General features: G+C 39.6%; 1 protein-coding gene across 4 annotated transcripts in view; it reads left to right on the top strand.

Annotated features, from left to right (window-relative positions):
• The window catches only part of NTRK2 (neurotrophic receptor tyrosine kinase 2), a 208,961-nt gene that overhangs the window by 122,840 nt on the left and 67,128 nt on the right, over positions 1–18,993 (top strand). For all 4 annotated transcript variants that reach the window (XM_090130702.1, XM_090130703.1, XM_090130701.1 and 1 more), the window contains one exon: positions 6–194. In XM_090130702.1, the coding sequence (XP_089986828.1) occupies positions 6–194 (189 nt within the window). The remainder of the gene's footprint in view (positions 1–5; positions 195–18,993) is intronic.

Below are 18,993 nucleotides of genomic sequence, written 5' to 3'. Positions count from 1 at the left end.
TCTAGGTCCTTCTTCAGTTATCAGCAATGACGATGATTCAGCCAGTCCTCTCCATCACATCTCAAATGGCAGTAACACTCCGTCCTCTTCTGAGGGAGGTCCTGATGCGGTCATCATTGGGATGACAAAGATTCCTGTCATTGAAAATCCCCAGTACTTTGGAATTACCAACAGTCAGCTCAAACCAGATACTTGTAAGTACAAAGAATTATATGTACTTCAGTCATTCATTTTTCTTGTGCAAGTGCTGGGGCTCCTTAACAGAGCTAACAGAAAAAAGAGTCTGAATTCCTGGGAGTGAAAGGGTGGGGTTAAAATGTCTGCAATTTGTTTAATGTACTGCTTTACATCTGTCAAAGACAAATTCAGACTTTGTAATGAGTCAATTAATTCATTAGTGTTATGCTGAAAACCCAGTCCCTATTCCATCAAAGTCACTGGTAGCCTTTCCATTGATTTCAGTGGTCTTTGGCCAGTCCTCTGCACTAAGTGCTTTCTTGGGAGAAAACAAATGCCGGGTCAGAAACAGCAGTCAGTATTGTTACATATTCACTGCTTTTGTTTTGGTAAGGAACATAACCTGATTTTGAAATCTAAGAATTTGCAAAGTTTTAAGAATCAATAAGGGTTAAAAATTCCATTATTTTAATTTAGCTGTACAGTTCAACCTCTGTAGCTGGAAAAGACATTAAATATTTTTAAAAAGAGGATGAAGTTCCTTAGTGGACAATAAATGTCACATACAAATTATTTCATGCTCAGTTAGAAGACGAAATGTAAAATAACATGAAGAGTTAAAAATAATTAACTCCACATAGCTAAAAAAGAGTATCCCTAACTTCAGCTACTGCTCTTCAAACCTATGACAAGCTATAGAATTGGACATGTAAAATGTTGGTTTTTGAACCAGCTATTAGCAGTGAAAAAACTGAAAAAATACCTAAATGGTATTGTGATTAATAGCAGCTGTAGTACTTTATATTTTTCATGAATACATTTAGGTCTTTAAGTGTTTCAGCCATCTTTTTGCCTCCGTTTTTTTTTGTTTGTTTGTTTGTTTGTTTGTTCGTTTGTTTGTTCTTTTGGTGGGAATGTATATACAGTTTCCCTGGAAGTCCAATATGTCTCTCTGAGAATTCACTCCAGAGATTCCCCGTGCAGCTGATGAGCATTGGGTGTGCAACTAAGGGATACTACCACCTATCTCTGTCCTACCTGGAATAATACTGCTTCAAAGCACGAGCTGTTGTTTAGGGCTTGCCTGCCTAGGTCATATGGTCATAAGCAAAGGTCACTGACCTTTGTCTTCAACTTTGCAAAGCTTAAATGCTGTAATAGCAGTCTTTCTTGACCTGTGCATGGGTGTGTGCATGCATATGTATGTGCTTTACATCTAAGGTTGTAAAGTCTGATACTGGACTACCTACTTACCTTCCAAACGTTGATACTCATCCACATCATGATTGCTGCACTAAGAAAAATCCAAACAAAAATGCTACTGCCATTCAAGAGAAGGGATTTTTCTGCTTTTATTATACATTTCCGATGTTCTCCTGCACTATGATTTTTACATATGTGACACTATTTTATGATTAGAAGTGCTCCATTATCTCTTCTACCAGAGGATATTTGAATAGCCTAGTATATGTGGGAGGATGTATTAAATAATCACTGATTTGCTGATACTTGATCAGCACAAGGAAAATGTTATAAAGATGCATTGTGATTAGAACATTAATTCCTGTGAAAAATAGAAGCCACTAGAGAATTAGAAATGGGCAACGTGCCCACTAGAGCTCTCTAATGTTATATAAAAGGCCATGCTTCTAAATATGAGGCTACTGTACCTCCGTTCCCAGCCGCATTAGACAGCATTATAATTGTTTAAATAAACATTAGTGACTATGGAGTATTTCACTTTCAACATTAATGTTGAAGCAACATACATGCTGTTCTGGAGAAAAATACACAAAAACTATATGAAAACACAGAATTATCTCACATTTAGTAAGCTGCACATTAAGTACAGATGCAGTAAATCACAGCTGAGTAGCACTAAGTAGGTCCTGATCCTAAAAGTATATAAGTCTGTGTTTGGTTTTGTGTGCTGCAATGAAACCCACATGGTGTCAGGGAAATTAATCACAGTACATGAAGTTCAGCTTGTGCATAAATGTTTGCAGGATACGGCCGAAGGCTTTTCTATGGTGCTCTGGGGAAATATGTGGGGCTGATGGTTTGCATTTTGCCACATTGCCATGGTGGTCCTAGTCTTTTGGTTTTATTGTAGCAAAGAAAATCAGGAAAACTGTGACTGTGTATAAATCAAGGCAGATGTGTGAACACATACTTGAACAAACATGCACATGCTACACTCATGCATTTGTGAGCACACTACAGACCCGAACACACATGAGCGTGCTTGTACACACTTGAATGCATCACACACAAACACACTTTAACACTGTTTTGTTTGTCAGAGAGCTTCAAATCTGTTGTACAGATCAGTTTTGCTTTGACTCCGTAATTTTTTTTGATGCTGCTTGTGTGACCCCATATCACATAGTGCACACCCCTTAATCACCAGCTGTCCAAGGGTGTGATCTTTACCCCTACTTAGCACTGGGGAGGTCATACCTGGAGCACTGCGTCCAGATCTGGGAAGCCCAGATTACAGGAGAGACATGGACATACTGGAAAGAGGACAATGCAGGGCCACCAAGATAGTGAAGGGCCTGGAGCATCTCTCCTATGAGGAGAAGCTGAGAAAGCCAGGACTTTTCAGCCTGGAGAAGAGCATTATCAGGAGGATCTTTGGTCTGAGCATACAAACTCCTGATGCAACAGTGCAGAGAACAGAGCCAGGCTTATTCTGGTGGTGTCCAGTATCAGGACAAGAGGCAACAAGCACAAACTGAAAAACAGGAGGTTTCCTCTGAACACCAGGCAGCACTTCTGTGCTGTGTGAATGACAGAGCACTGGCACAAGGTGTCCAGAGGTTGTGGAGTCTCCTCCTTGGAGATCCTTGACAACTGTCTGGATGTGATCCTGGTCATCCTGCTCTGGCTGTCCCTGCTTGGGCAGGGGCTGGAGCTGATGGATTCAGAAGGCCCTACTCATCTCAGCCACTCAACAATTTGTGATTCTATAATCTGTCTGATACAGAGGGAAATACAAATTTTCTGATAGAAAAATAGCCCTTCTGTGAACAATTTCAGATACTCTCTTTCTATTTCTCTCTCTCCCTTGTTAGTACAGAGCTGCATTTGTCTTTTCCTAACCCGTCAGCTTCCTCCTGATGTATATATCTGGTATTTATAAGCTAAGTAGCTCTCATACTTTTTTCCTGTTTGCAATAACCAGATATCATCTGGTTTCCCATTTGCAGCAAGATAATTAACATTTATAGTTATTTCCTATCTCATCTAAGTTCCATTGTCCTCCAGCATTAAAGAGAGCAATCACTGACAGTCCTGCTGGAAACGAATTTAGTGAATGCTGGTCTGCAGAATGGGGTGGAAATTCGAGCTAGGTGAAACTGTATGCAGATTGAGTTATGGTTTTCACAGAAGCTGAAGGGGTATATCTGCTGTGATTAGCAATTGGAGTTTTATTACCAACTTAATAACTATCTTTACTTCTGTAAAGATAACCATTTTCAAGTAAATTTTATCATGCTCTAATGCATAGTATTCAAAATGTGCATGGTTAAAAGAAAACTTAAAAATTGACAGCAGTAAATTTAATTTGAAATTCTCACACTTTCAGTGTATTGGTACTTTAGTGACTGAGTGACTAAAAACTAAAAAGTGCTGCCTCCTAAAGAATCAATCTCAGACTAAAAATTGTGGCACTTCCCTTCTCCTGTGGGACAGCCTTCGAGGTGGGAAATGCACACTCATGAAGACCAAGACCCCAGTGACTTCAAGGTCTGGATTACAGTCATCACTTAGAGCTGAATTTCTGTCCCAGGTTTCAGCCCAAATGCTTGTATGAACTTTTAACTGACTTAACAATTGAAAATTACTTTTCATCTTCTAACTAGAACTATCTGATACTTCCGACTCTGACTGCCCACCATTTTTGCCTTGGCAGCAAATGCACTGATATTTCTTGGACATTTATCTATCTGCCAGCCCATCCCAGCACTTCAGGTTCTTCCTTCCTTTGCCATGGATAACTATTTGCTGCTGGCTAGTGCGGCTCATCTGCCACATCAGTATCATGAACCTTTCTGACTTGGAAAGTTACAGTCTGTGGTGCACGTTTCAGACATGTACCAGACTTCTCTGTTTCTTTCTATGAGAAATCAAAAGATCGTTCATTTTGTCAGTACTTGGCTAACAGTGACAACTCTTATTTCAGATGTGTAAGAAAGTCCACCACTTGGAGATGGTGAAATGCTCTTTGAACTTAATTCACTGTTGACCACACTATGTTACATTAATACTAGCCTGAAAACTTTTTGCCTGGGAATTACCAATAGTGATCAGTAGCTCCTGCTGAAAATCAAGCCATAACTTTGTAGTTAAAAATTACTATCAGGTGCAGAAATCCTGCGCGGATGGCAAACTTTGAGACAAATTGTCTCCCCTGAAATCAAGTAGATGATCTAATATCTTGTGAGCATAGTGATTAGCCATTGCTAAAAGGTTGGCTTCACTAGTCCTTCAAGATGTCACAGCACCTAAGTTAACTGGTCTCTTCATTAGTACCATAATGTGTCAAAAATTAGTTTTTTACATCCTTGCATTGACACTGTGGTTGCTAAAGTTATCAGCTGAATTTGCCAGATCTGTTGAAACAGGCTGAAAGGAACCAAGCTGTTTTCCTCAAAAACAGCTATGGACATTTTTCACTCATCACTTAGCTCGCAGCATGTCTTAGAATGTATCAGCCCATGACTATTACATTTCAGTACTTAGTGGTGGAAATGCAGTCAGCAGATAACATTGCTGAGCTGGACATTAATGTGAAAAGCAAAACCTAAGAAGAGGGCATGTGAAAGATGTCAATGGGTATGCCCAGGTTTAGGCTCCGAGCACAGACACTGGATAAGAATTTCCTCGCAGGTGGTTTTGGGATTTGAAAAATCAAATTGTTCTCTGAATCTCACTCCAGTACGAGCCATCCTGCACCCCCATGCCAAGATATCACCATGGCCACTTGGTGCAGCTGAGAGGAAGGTGGAATTTTGCCTTTTCATGAAGAGGTTTGTAAGCTCTAGATTTCAGCTCCCTGAGGGTGAATGAATGCCAACTGCAGTAATGTCAGTTTGTACTTCCTGTGAATCCATGCTTCCAACTCACTTCAATTTATCCTTTAAGATGTTATCAATAATGGAAAATAACAGCCTAGTTAGTATGTTTGGTGGCAAGATGAGTGGCCATACCTACAGCCTTTGTGTTTCAAAAGATGTGGTGTGGGCTGTGACTTTCAAGTGGGAAATGAGTGTGTATTCATCAGGTAGTCTTAAATTTGGTCTAAATTTCTGAAGACTTGGGTGTTCCTTCAAGTACCAGAGTGCGAGTGTTCCCTTTAGTTATGTTCACTGGATAAAAAAGAATAGTACAATCTTCAAATTTACTTTTATTACTTTTATAAAAATGTAGGGTTTTTCTTACCACTATAATGTTAGTGCATCACATGGACTTCTATTAGCACACAAATAGCAGCTCCATTATTACAATACTATGTTGAAAAAGCAGTGGGTTATATAGACGCCACTGAAAAGTAGTAACAATTATTGTACTTAGCTTAGTGGCTTCTAGAATTTTAATGTTTTTGCCTGCTGTGTGTCTTAGTTTAGGTTCTAGTGAACATACATGGAAAAAATGCATGTGAATCATTTGGTAGATGTTGGTAGATGAGACACAGCTCACATGATCAATGTGAATAATTATTGCCCTTCCAGTTGTCCTTCTGGGCATTTAAGTCATTAATTTGCTCTCAGGCATTTTCATTTATGTCCCAGGTGATCTCAGTCTTTTTCTAACTTGCTGTACTCTGTGAGTATAGATTTCTTTTAAGGTATGCAGATACGGGCTCTGGTTATCCCTGTCAGGCAAGTAACAGCAGTTCTGTTCTCCAGTCTACCACCTTCTTGCATAACTTTTATGTGAGAAAAGAAATAGGGGTGTTATGCTTGTCAGTTTACTATGACTTCCACAGTATTGGACTTTTCACTTCAGATCCACAAGCTTTTGAATCTGCTCATGATTTCGACTTTGATTTTAAAGGGAAAAAGTTGTGAAGAACTTGAGGGCGTGAGGCAGACCCCAGAAGCCTGGGAAAGAGACCTGGATCTGTGTTCCCTTTGTTTGCGTCATTCATGACGTTGTGATTCTTTCCAAGCTCCTTTCATGGTGGAGTAGCGTGGAGCATGGTAGGAGCACAGTGTGGTGCAGAGCTGCCTGCCCCCGCCAACCAGGGGTTATGGCCATGGCTCAGCCTTGGCCAGCACTGGCCTCACAGAGCTGCATGGCCTCTCCCAGGAGCTCAGAGGAAGGGTGCAGCTGCTTGTACCTTGCCGCTCAGTCCTTTCCAATGATCATCCACGCCTCTGCAGCAGGGCTGGTTTCCCTTCATTCTGGTGTCAACTGACAAACTTCTGCCCAGCCCTTGGATCACTAGCCATTTGATCTGAAAGAACTGGCTGTTTTCAGGGCAGGTTCAACAAAAGGAGAGTTTGGTCACTCGAGGAGTGTTTCTCAGGCATCCTTGCCTCAGGAGCTGCACAGCACAGTTCCTGCTATGGTAGTGTGGCCCTGTCACGTCTGTCTCAGTGTGTGGCCTTGTCACTGCAGAGCAGAGCATGAGAGTCTGGTGACTGGAAAGCTGCCAGCAAAGGGACAGCTCACCAGGAGAGAGCCAGTGCGCTGCAGGGATCTGACCAGTGTCTAACTCAGAGCAGCGAGTCTGTTCATTTCTGTCTACTGCCCATCCTTTAAAAACAAAACAAAACAAAAAAAAAACAACCCCCCTCCAATCCCCCTGGAAAAAAAAAAAAAAAAACCACCACAAAATGATCTGACTGCCTGTATTGGAAAATCTCTTTGACTTTGTCTCCCATGTAACAAATGCAGTGTGTTCCAAGTGATATCTATAATCTTACAGCCTTACAGCATTACAGGGGTCATTTTTTGATGTGTATTACAGGGTGAAAAATAGACTCTGTCCCTGTGCACAAGAAGGGTCTCCCAAGAGAAAGAATGTCAGCATTTTCATCTCTTTTGAAAGGCTTTTACATCTCAGTGACTGCACAAGAAAGGGCTGTTGTGGTTTCTTAGCCAGCTAAGCTGTAAGCTTGGGGATTTTCCGTCAACTCCCAAAGTTCGGAGAGCTGAAAATTTATAAGCAGCTCATTTTCCTATAAAGAACAGTCTGACCTCAGCAGCCAGAGCGCAGAGGAGAAAAACTGATCAATCTTCATGTAATCCATACTGAGAGGAAACACCTCGCTACCCAGACTGAACTTGCCCAACTTGACATTCACTGGCAGTCGGATTCAGAGGATGGGAGGTTTACAAGGGCACTTATTTCACAAAGATCATAATCTTTAGATGCTGAAAGCTGAGCAGCCTTATGTGCCAAAAAGACTGTGAATAAGATTGAGATTGTGAGGAGGTATATTTACTACTTGTCCTAATCCCATTGTGTGCCTTACTCTAAAGATATTTTCTTGGCTAGAAAAATATATGAGAGATATTGGCTAGATAAAGACATAAAGATATATGAAGATGTATTTTCTTGGTTTGACTGAAGATTTTCATAGTTTGATTTTATGTTTTAATCCTTAATTGCAGACACCATCTAAATTTTGTATCTTTGCTAATATTCACCATGAGATGCGTATGTCAGAGATGTTATCTGCATACAGGGGAGGTGTATTCCATTAGCTATATTTGACTTTTCTTAAGCTGGCAGAAGATTTGTCCCCCAGACCTTAGCACTTTGATTCTCACATATTTTCATTCATATATATTTATATATTTATAAATATTTATAAATATATATTCATATATTTTTATAATCATATAGAATCACAGAATGGCCTGGGTTGAAAAGGACCACAATGATCATCTAGTTTCAAGCCCCCTGCTATGTGCAGGGCTGCCAACCACCAGACCAGGCTGCCCAGAGCCACATCCAGTCTGGCCTTGAATGCCTCCAGGGATGGGACATCCACAACCTCCCTGGACAACCTGTTCCAGTGTGTTACCACCCTCTATGTGAAAAACTTTCTCCTAATATCTAACCTAAACCTCCCCTGTCTCAGTTTGAAATCATTCCCCCTTGTCCTACACTCTTGTAAACAGCCATTTCCCCTCCTGTTTATACGCTCCCTTCAAGTATTGGAAGACCACAACGAGATCTTGCTGGAGCCTATTTTTCTGAATAGTTTTGTCACATAGTTCCTATGCCCAACAAATGGAATGTTATAGGGAATAAGTAAACTAGGTAACTTGTAAGAAACTAGGCTTTTTAACGCCCAATTCTGAGTCTCAGCAAACATACTATCTCTTCTCTCTTTTAAGCAAATAGAAAACATTCTCCCAAAGGCTTTAACTCATGCAGTGTGGATGTTCACCTCTTTAAAAATTCAGCATTGTAAGGAAAGGACTATTTCTTCATTTAATGTAAAGTTGAACATACAGAGTCATTTTTGTCCCCAGAAGTTACTTGTTTTGCTGTTTTGATCTGTCCACGAAATCCATTTATATCTTGTAAAAAAGGTGAACAGTTACATTTTCAGAAACTCCGATTTCCACTGGGAGTCCTGCTCTGAAAATGCAACCACAGGAACAGCAGCCTGAACTCTGATCTGTAATTTATGAATAGTGTATTTTATCTCCTGGAAATACAGTGCAGTAAGCACATTTCTGGCTACAGCAGATGCTATGAGAAGATCTGATAAACTGAAATCCAAAGAATCATAGACTGATAGAATGGCTTGGATTAGAAGGGACTTCAAGGGTCATCAAGTTCTAACCTCCCTGCCATAGGTAGGGCCATCAACTTCCAGATCTGGTACTAGACCAGGTTGCCCAGGACCTCGTCCAACATGGTCTTGAACACCTCCAGGGACAGAGTACCCACAGCCTCTCTGGACAGCCTATTCCAGCATCTCACCACTTTCTCTGTAAAGAGCTTTCCCCTGACATCCAATCTAAATGTTCCCTTCTTGAGCTTAAAACCATTCCCCCTTGTCCTATCACTATCTACCCAAATAAGAAGTTGATTCTTTTCCTTTTTATAATCTCCTTTTAAATACTGGAAGGCTGCAATGAGATCTCCTTGCAGCCTTCTCTTCTCCAGGCTAAACAAACGCAGCTCCCTCAACCTGTCTTTGCAGGGGAGGTGCTCCAGTCCCCTGATCATCTTTGTGGCCCTCCTCTGGACCCTCTCCAACAGCCCCCTGTCTTTCTTGTATTGCGGGCTCCAGACCTGGACGCAGTACTCCAGATGGGGCCTCAGGAGGGCAGAGTAGAGAGGGACAATCACCTCCCTGTCCCTGCTGGCCACCCTTCTTCTGATGGAGCCCAGTGTAACATTAGCCTTCTGAGCTGCAAGAGCACGCTACTGAATACATTTCAACTCAGTGCATTCAAAGAGAGAAAATGAAACAAGAGAGCATGAGACATGCGCTCTCATTTGCATGGCTAACTTCAGTTAAGCACAACAGAGTGCTGAAAGGCACTTTCAGCATCAAGCACTACTGCAAGCCTCATCTGAAATGCCTACTTAGGGACCTTATGGAAATTGAAATGCAATTCAACACTTGCATAAACATTCTTTGCAATTGTGTTATTAGTCAAGATGAGAAAAAGCCAATATAGCACTTTTTTAGTAGGTGTAATCTCAGTAGCTTCACTACCTTAAGGCTGTCATTTGACGATACAGTTGCATCAGGAATTCATACACTGTTTTGGCACCAAAACATGTAGTTAAATCAGTTATATGTAGATGACAAATAGCTCCGTTTATGTTGTAATGATTAAATTACGCCTTTCAGACTCTGTGCTGCATAGTAAGTTCTAGGAATGTTGTTTTTACATATAAAAGCCTGCATATGTATATAGAATTATAATGGGAAGTAACATGACAGAACATAAATGGGTCGTACTTATAATTAAGGTGAATGGGAAAACCATAATCCATTGTGAAAACCTGTTTATCAGAACTTGGCCATGGGAACAGGATTAGGCCTTTGATTTATTCTTTGTGTCAGTGAGAACTCTGGCTAAATAAGAAATACAAATACAAGAGAAGTCAGATAATGTAAGTAAGAATACAATCAGAATAAATACAATAAAATAAGAAATAAAAATATATAAATATTTCTAGATATTAGGTTTAATGAATACTGAAGTACGGAAAAATCAGAACTAAATCAAATAACTTTATAGCCAAAATAATATAATAAATCCTACTTTTATTTTCTCAAGTTTCATCACCAGGCAGTTGCATCATTATTAAAAAATGTGAATGTGTAACATGTAGTTAGCCCTGAGCACAAAATCACCCACAGATTAATATTCTGTACACACCAGATCTGCTGAAAGGTCTGCTGCCTGCTCTGAATATGCACGTGCTCCCTTATTTATGTTTCTGTGCATGCATGAGGGTGTGCTGACTTGCTCAGCAGCTCATGCACCCAGGATTATCTCACCTTCTCTGTCTCCCCCTTTTCTTCATCAGGGTTATTAGATTCAGCAATAGAAGCGCTTTCCCCACAATATCCTTTTAGAGGGGGGATCTGTGCAGCTGGAAAGTGGAAAGCCTATGCTCCTATCTCTGCCCCACTTCCCCCTACAAAGAGAAGGGCTTTCTAACTACTCTGGTGTGTCTAACCTTCCCAACTATCTTCGTCTGAGCTCTGTGCAGTTTGACTAATTTTGCTAAAAAAAAAAAAAAGACATCAAAGTTTGTAATATCTGAGTATGTTTGGTTTCATTTTCACAGGGGTTTGCTGGGGAACTTCTCATTGTCTCAGGCTTTACTGCATGCATGTGCGTTGTGAGCACAGGATGGGTCAGAAGCAAAGGAAATGTAGCAGCCTTTTTAAGTGCTGTCAGAGATGAAAGTAATGCAGTCAGTAATACTCTGGAATATTCTGTAATATTCTTCAAATCAGTCTTTCAGCATTAAGTTGTTCATTTAATCTTTCAACAGGCTCCTTGCTTTTCCGAACAGTAGTCAGAGAAAATGATAAGGCTGTTTTGCTTTGGTTTTCTTTCTCACTGAGAAGTGTTAATATAATTGGCTTAGTTTGGACGTATATTCTATATAGTAGAATGCCTGAGCTCAGGTTTTTTAACACATCTGAAGTCCAGCAACGCGTTTCCATCATTAACTGCTAAAGCATATCTTTATGGTCATCTTTTTGAGTCATCCCTTTCACATTCTCCTGTAAACTAGTTTTATTTGGGTTTGTTGAACAGAAGCAAAGGCCTCTTGGGAGTAGCTGTTCTCTCTCCCAAAAGTGCAGACTTACTGGAGCTATGACTGAGGGATGCAAGCAGAGACAGGCAGTCTGTAAGCACAGAAGTTCCCAGGCTGTGAGGGTTGGTATGAATTTCTTAGCACTTGACGAGGTGGTTGAGCAGGACATTCCACAGAGGACAGGTTATCACTCTTCAAAGGCCAGTACATCGATTAAGGCATGAGGCATACAGATCTGGTATGAGGTGAACACTTACTCGGTCTTATCTTTAGCCCATCAATTCCTATAATAATTGAAGACTATTATTTGCAGATTGCTAGGGAATCACTGTGATTGAAGTATAAAACCCCCACAGGGGGAAATAGTGTCAAATGACTGAAGTCAAGACCCTGCAATAAGGTCTGAAATTGCTGAAGCACTGTTGATGAGAAGTTATGCTGTACCTCTAGCTAGCAACTTACCCATTAGCTTTTGGGAGCAATTAAACAGAAATATTTAAATGAAAAACATATTGCATGGGGATATTCTTTGTATTTAGAAAAAAAATGTGCGCTATATATGCATCAATTATTGACTATTTCTCTAAATTGAAGAGTATCTCTATGAAACCAATCATCTCTCTGGAGATTGCTTGTTGTTTTTCATTTATTTATTTATTTTTAATTTACACATTATTGTAATCGAAGTTCCATTCTCAAATGTCAGCTTGGCATATGAAAGGAAAATCTCAAAGGTATTCAGGTGCTAAATATTCAGTTCAACAACTAACTCCTTTTCTGAAAAGCCCTTGAACTGCTTTGGACAATTCCAGTAAATGATTGCTTTTCCTTTAGATACCTAAATGCTTTTGAAATATGTTTGTTGAAACTCTATTTAATAGAATGACAATGATTTTATATGTCACGGTATAGGAAAAGGCTCTCCATCTCCAAGAGGATCCTTTGAACAGAGTTTTGGACTCTGGAGTTAAGGAGATAGGAAGCTGTCTTCGTGAAGGCACTTCCATCCTCTCCTCCTTCCTTCCACCTTGCTTTGTTTCCCTGGAGAGAAGGAATGGAATGGTTTTTTCTAGCAGCTATTTGTGCCCAAGTTTGGATAGTGAGAAGCCAAATCTAACTTTGAATGCAGATTTGACATGATTTTGAACAGCCATTACAAGTACTTTTACCAGCTATGATGCCTGTTAGAATCTTTCAGGAATTAAACCATCCCCACATAGCTTCTTGCATTTACGAGTGTTGCTTAGGATTTGTTTAATTTGGTCTCTTAGTCTGCCTTTCGAGGATGTGCTCTTATTTTTTTGTTGCCCACAGCTTGAAGGCCTGTGGCTGCCTTAAAAAAAAAAAAAAAAAGTACTTAATAAAAAATAGCTGAAAACAATACCCATTGAGGGGAATGTGTCCCACACAAAGCAGAGAGGAAGGAAAGAAAGAAACAAATGGAAAATAAATGAAAGAACCTCAGTCTCAGCTTTTGGCAAAGAAAGAGCAATAAATGACTGATATTCTCTGACTGCTCGTGCAGGAGGACGTGATTTGTCTTTTCCCTGTTTTATTCTCATAGAAAAGCGACTGCTTTGCAGTCTCCACTCAAGTGGCTGTTGAGACTGGAATAGCAATAGGATTGCCTCCAGACAAAAATTCATTGACCAGCACTGTGTGGGAAAGCTTGAAGAACTCCTTCTTGGGTGGTAAAGAGGCAGACAAGAGCTTATGGGCTCAGTTTTTCATCCCCTAATTTAGAAATGGAAATTCCCCTATAGAGAGGGTTTCTCCACCAAGGACTGCCAGTGTTGCAAACTGCACGTGGTGCTTTGACCCATGAGTCTTGCTTGTGCTGCCAGAAGTGCACAGTAGTGCTGTGCATTTTGGTAGGAGTCAAATTAGTTGTACTGTCATGTGGATTACAAACTCTCAATTTATTTTGCCTCCTGTATCTGCACAGTTTGGTAATGAACAAATTGCTGCAGCACATATCAGTAGTAATTTTTCTGACACCTAAAAACAGCCGGTACTGTATAGATTAGAAACTCTTCACCAAGTAAGTATCTAATAATCCTTATGCAGTACATTTCTTCCAAACCTTCCAACACATGGAAATTGACTTGTACTCTAGGACATAAAAATTGATGTCCTTTTTCAAATGCCAGCCCTGTGTAATAAATCAGCATGTATCTGTATGATACAAAGCAGTGTTAGCCAGGTTCCTGGATGTTAAGATCAGCATACTAATGTCTTTGGCCAAAGCTTTCTGGATAAGGTGAGCAGAGAAGAGGGATCAGAAGCAGTTAAAAGGTACTGTGGTCATTACTGTGGAGTAGGCATTAGTGAAAGTGGTCATCCCAGGATCTGATTCCCTCAGTTTACTCACAGTTTGCCAGAGATAATGATAGTGCTGGAGAGGTGACTGCTATCTGCTACCTCTGCCCTGCAGCTGGGGAAGCAAGTTCACCATCCCTCAGTGCCTTCAGCCAGCTTATAAGTGTACTTTGACTTGAGTTCTCCAACACTCCCAAGAAATGTTGTATTCACAAGTTGCACCCCTTTGGCTGCCAAGGCATCCTCTGCAAGCACAAGAGCAAAGCCCAAATGCTCTGTGCTGAGCTCAGTAGTGTGGCAGAGGGTTTTCAGGCTTGTACCTTGTGCTGGCAGGAGACATTAGGTCTGCTTTTTCATTGAGGTATGGCTTCAGACACAGTCCTCATCTTGGAGATGTGGGGTAGGTACCCAGTCTGAAAGCCTCAAATTCATGCATGCCTATTTGAAGAAAGTATTTACTTTTTCTATTAGCTTTTGCTACTGAAGAGGAAGGCTTTGCTTTCCTTGCAAGCAAAGTTTGCTCCTTCTGAAAGTTGGTCTGAATCCAGCAGCTCCCAAGAATCTTGATCTTGCTACAAGGTGGTTCTTCCACAACTCATGAAAACTTTTTGCATTACGCATTGTGATTTGGCATGTTTCCTCACTGGAATTGTTTGAGCTGTGGTTTTGCACTTTTGTCACCATGTCGCATTGCATCTTAAGGCTACAATTCTTTTGCCTCTTGATGGCAGCATTTTAGAGAACCCTGAAATGGCACCATGCTGAAAAGTAAAGACAGTGCAAAAGAAAGGATGTCTTTCAGAAACGCTGAGAAAGAAAGAAGTTTTAGCTTTTCTTTGCAGTGATAGCTTTCTTCTACAGGCCCAATCCCACTAAGATCAGTGGGAGTCTTTGTAGCCCTGTGTGGTTGGAGTCTGGCCTCAACATCATGAAAAAAGTCTGTGGTACACCAATGAAAAAAATATTATTCGTATGAGAGTCTGTATGTTTTTGTGAAATAAACATTCTGGTAAATTCTCTTGTCTGCAAGATTGGCTGGTTTCAAGAGAGAACAAAGCACACAGGTATTCTTTTCTGTCTTAACTTTGCACCTGGGGTTTGTTTACAGTAAACATACACAGAAATATGTACAACAATTTCTATGCAAAAAAAAAAAAAAAAAAAAAAAAAAGCAAACAACAAAAAATACAAAGAAGCATGAGGTATTTTCCTTAGTAATTGAAAGAGTACAGAGAAATTGAATTTTACTTGTTCTGTCCATGCCTGGAATCATTCAAGGCCAGGCTGTATGGGTCCCTTGGCAGCCTGACCTGATCAGTGGCTACCCTACCCCCTGCAGGGGATTGGAACTGGATGGTCTTTAAAGTCCTTTCCAGCACAAGCCATTCTGTGGTTCTATGACTCAAACTGTGCCTGAGTATACAGCATTTATTTTTTGTCATATATAAATGTCTGAACCCACCCATGGTGAATTCCTGGTCTCATCAGATCAGTCATTGCATGCAATCTGAGAAACATTTTGTTATGCTCTATCTGATCTTTCTCCATGGGTCTATTGTATACAGAGATACGTGTTAAAATCCACAGTGCATGTTAGGTAAACTATCTCAAGAGCTGTCTTCTCAGAACTTGGATTCTTCATGGCTGCAGCCAAAGGCTGTACTGGGAGACATTTGGATAGCTGAGAGACTAGCTGTGACTACCACTATGCCCTGTGGTAAAAGAGTACTTCAGCAGACTGCAGAAATTGTGTCAAAATAGTTCCTTGAATTTCTCATTTCTTACTGACTGAAGTCTTTCTCAGATGGCCCTCTCAGAAAGACAAGAGAAATTCAAGGAAACGATAAGAACAGAGCTGCTTGCAGAAACATATCTTGATGCTGGGAGTTTTCATTTTAAAGAAAAAGAGGCAATTATTTAAATGGAAATGCAGTCTAAGAAAAGATAACAATCTTGGGTTTAAATCTTATCTACATCTTCAGGCTTTATAATAAGAAAAGGGAATGCTAATTTACAAATGCTGGTATAAACCCTCTGTGGCTGTGAGTCACAAATTGTCCCTCATTCCCTGCTCTGCTTTGTGCAGGCAGATTCTCAGAAGCTGTGTCAGTGCCGAGCTGAACTTGAATCTTTGCATGGCAGATTTGCTCTCTGGGTAATCAGGCTAAGAAAGCCAGAGATCAAAGCCTATTAGAGTACATCTGAATCAAAACCAATGAGCACAGTTTTCTTTGTATCTCAGATTCTGAAATGCAACAGGCTTTATCTAACCAAATCTGCAGAAAACCTCCTTGTCTCTGACAAGTTTATTTGGAGTTAGATTTTGGGTCGTTGCTTTTTAAAAAATTAAGGAGCTGTTCATTATTCTGTAAGCTAAGCAGTTCTGCATCCTGATACACTTGAATTATTGAGGTTCTTGATGTGCACTTTTCCTTAAGTTGTGCAATCCTTATAATGACTGAAAATAAAATCACAGTCATTTGGACAGCCAGTTCTTGATACAATCCACAAAATATGGCTTAATTCATAGGAAATGATGAATTCTTCTCCCCTCCTTTGCAACCCAATGAAACATGATGGAGCAAACTGTCAGGAAAATGTAGTGTAAAAACTTTAAAAATGTATCTCATACTCACAAAATGTAAAGAATATATTCAATCTCTTAACATCATACTCTTACAGCAAGATTACAGAACAAAGGAAGCGTGTTATAAACTGTAAAACATTTTACTTGTTACGTTTATCAGACAGCTGCTCCATAGGCATGGAATTTGTTGTATGAGCCCAGGCTTTGCTGCAGCAAATATAACTCATGTTGCAGTCGTGGAGAAAATGTGGATGTTTAAGTCAACACACATGTTGTTATGGGTGACCACTCTTCTGCTCATGGCAGTTTTAATCATAAATATAAACTCCTAGACACAATTACTAATAAAACTCATTTAATTCTGGATGAAACTGGAACAACAGCACAAAGATTAAGCAGATAATTCATGCTCAGACAATAGGGAAACTTCAGGGAAAGTACAAAAGTCTACGACTCGCACGTATCCAAGCAATAGCCAGAAACTGGTTTAGTAAGAAGAGGCACTCTGTGAGACAGTGGTGTGTACAAACCTCTCTCTTTGAGACAAAGAGAAGGAAGGAGAGGGTGGAATTAGGAAAAGGAAATAAAATATAAGAAGGACAAAAGGGTAGGCCTGTTGGCATTATGCTACAATTAAGGCAGACTTTTTCAGCTGCAGTGTTCCAAAGTGGAAGCAATTAAAGTCACTAGGTAGGTTTTGCCCTCCTTGACAGCATGACTACAGGATTTGGATTCAGGGAATAAAGGATTTGGGCTCTTGATTCATTACCTAACTTGTTAAAAGCAGTTGTGTTTGGTTAAGGATCTTGTTAATTGCAATTCACTAGGCAGGTTTGTTCTTTAAGCTTTTCCTCTTTCTTGCATTTCATCATGACAGCAAAGTAATTGAACATCATGCTGGGAAGGGAATTATATCCTTACTCCTGCAGAGGTTCAGCTCTGGCCTCATTCAGGAGAAGTGGAGATCAGCATGGCAGGGCCTTGTATCTGCAGCTTTAACTGTTGATTTAGTTTCATAGATTTTAAACTGATATTTATCGCATTTATAGATGTTCAGGGGGGAAGTCCTCTTGAATCCCTGTCAGCATTTAATTATGATCCCAATTATAAAATGTCTCTGATCTCTAGGGAGCATGAAAGGATCAATAGAGAATGAGACAGCTGAAGAACAGAAAGCTCTTCTGGGTCATTGGTTATTTCTATCCTTGTTTCCCTCCCTTCCTGCTCCTCAACCTATTGCTACTCTTCCTGCTGTTGGAAATATGAGGGAAAAAATTATTAGGATGTTGAAAAATAAGCGTAGCAGCAGTGCTTGTGACTATCAAATGATCTGTATATTTACAAGATAGCGTGACTTGCATTGGTTGCTGAAAACTAAAAGAGAAGATTTGCAAATTTTATGTTAGAACAACCACCCTCACTAACGAGGAGGTTGTCCATCATAATCCAGATGAATGATACTAGCACAAAATTTACTGCTGTATGTAAAACTTTGCTTTTCTGAAGTATTTGTACATTGACAAGTATTTGCAGTACCACAGGAATTAATTTGCTGAGTTTTTCTTTAACAATTATCATTTTCTTCAGTCTTACAGAGATTTTCTGAGCAATTACTTTTAACTCATAGCATTTAGGTCAGGATGTAAAGTTTATCAGAAGTCAGCCATATTCAATTCTTGGGCTCTGTTTTAAAATTTTCTAACTTCATTAAAACTTGCTCATAACTTTGCTCTGCTTAAAGCTTAATTTTGATTTCTGTTCTCCATGATGTTTCCATTTGCCCATGACTTTTACTGGATAAGTTTCTTAGGATAGAAAGTTGGTAGCCTCTAGATAAGAATGATAAAAAAATGACTAGTTGTGTTTGATGCTGATGTGCAGACTTCTGTATGAGAGTGGCATACAGATGATAAATTGAATGGTTCCTCCACCATAATGTAAAGTCAGAGGGGGTAGATCCTAGTGCCTTTTCTACATCATACAACCAGAATAACCCAACCTTTATAGAATCATTATGTCCTCGGTATAAGTCCTCCTGCTAAAATTCTCCATATTGAAGCAAGGTAATAGCTGGGATTTAAAATGTATAGAAGTAAAGATGTTAAAAGCAGAATTCTCCTCCTATGTGAAAAAAAAACCTCCCAGGGAGACTTCAGCATTTTAAAATTACTTTCTGCTTTAAAATCAGAATCTAAGTTTAAGATGAGAACACTTAATTCAGTTTTTTTTTTCAAACTGAAACACTGAAAGGGGAAAGCTTCCCCTCATTAATAAAATTAAAATAATTTGCATTATTTAAATGAAAAAAATAACTTGGCAAACATTCCAAAATTGTTTGTAAGCTTTTTTGGATCATCTTTTATCGGGAAAGATTTTTTTTCAATTTTGAACATCGAATTTCATAATTTTAGAAAGCCACAATGATAACTTAAAACATTCTCTTTCTGCAGAATCTTTTACATCATTAGCACTTTTCAGTCACATTTTTTGTTTGGCTTTATGCTTTGAAAATCAAAATTCTGCATGTCTTTCCTTGTATGCAATTGATATTAGTTACGTTTTCCTTCATTCCTACACTTTCCATTAATTTTCTTGTCGAAATCATCTGGAAGAGAGAGGGACTCGAAAAGAGGAAGGTGGC

Source organism: Phasianus colchicus, chromosome Z (assembly GCF_987193195.1).
Source record: "Phasianus colchicus chromosome Z, bPhaCol1.hap1.1, whole genome shotgun sequence".
NCBI lineage: Eukaryota > Metazoa > Chordata > Aves > Galliformes > Phasianidae > Phasianus > Phasianus colchicus.
The sequence above is the reverse complement of the archived record's forward strand: the minus strand, read 5'-3'. Positions and strand labels throughout refer to the sequence as shown.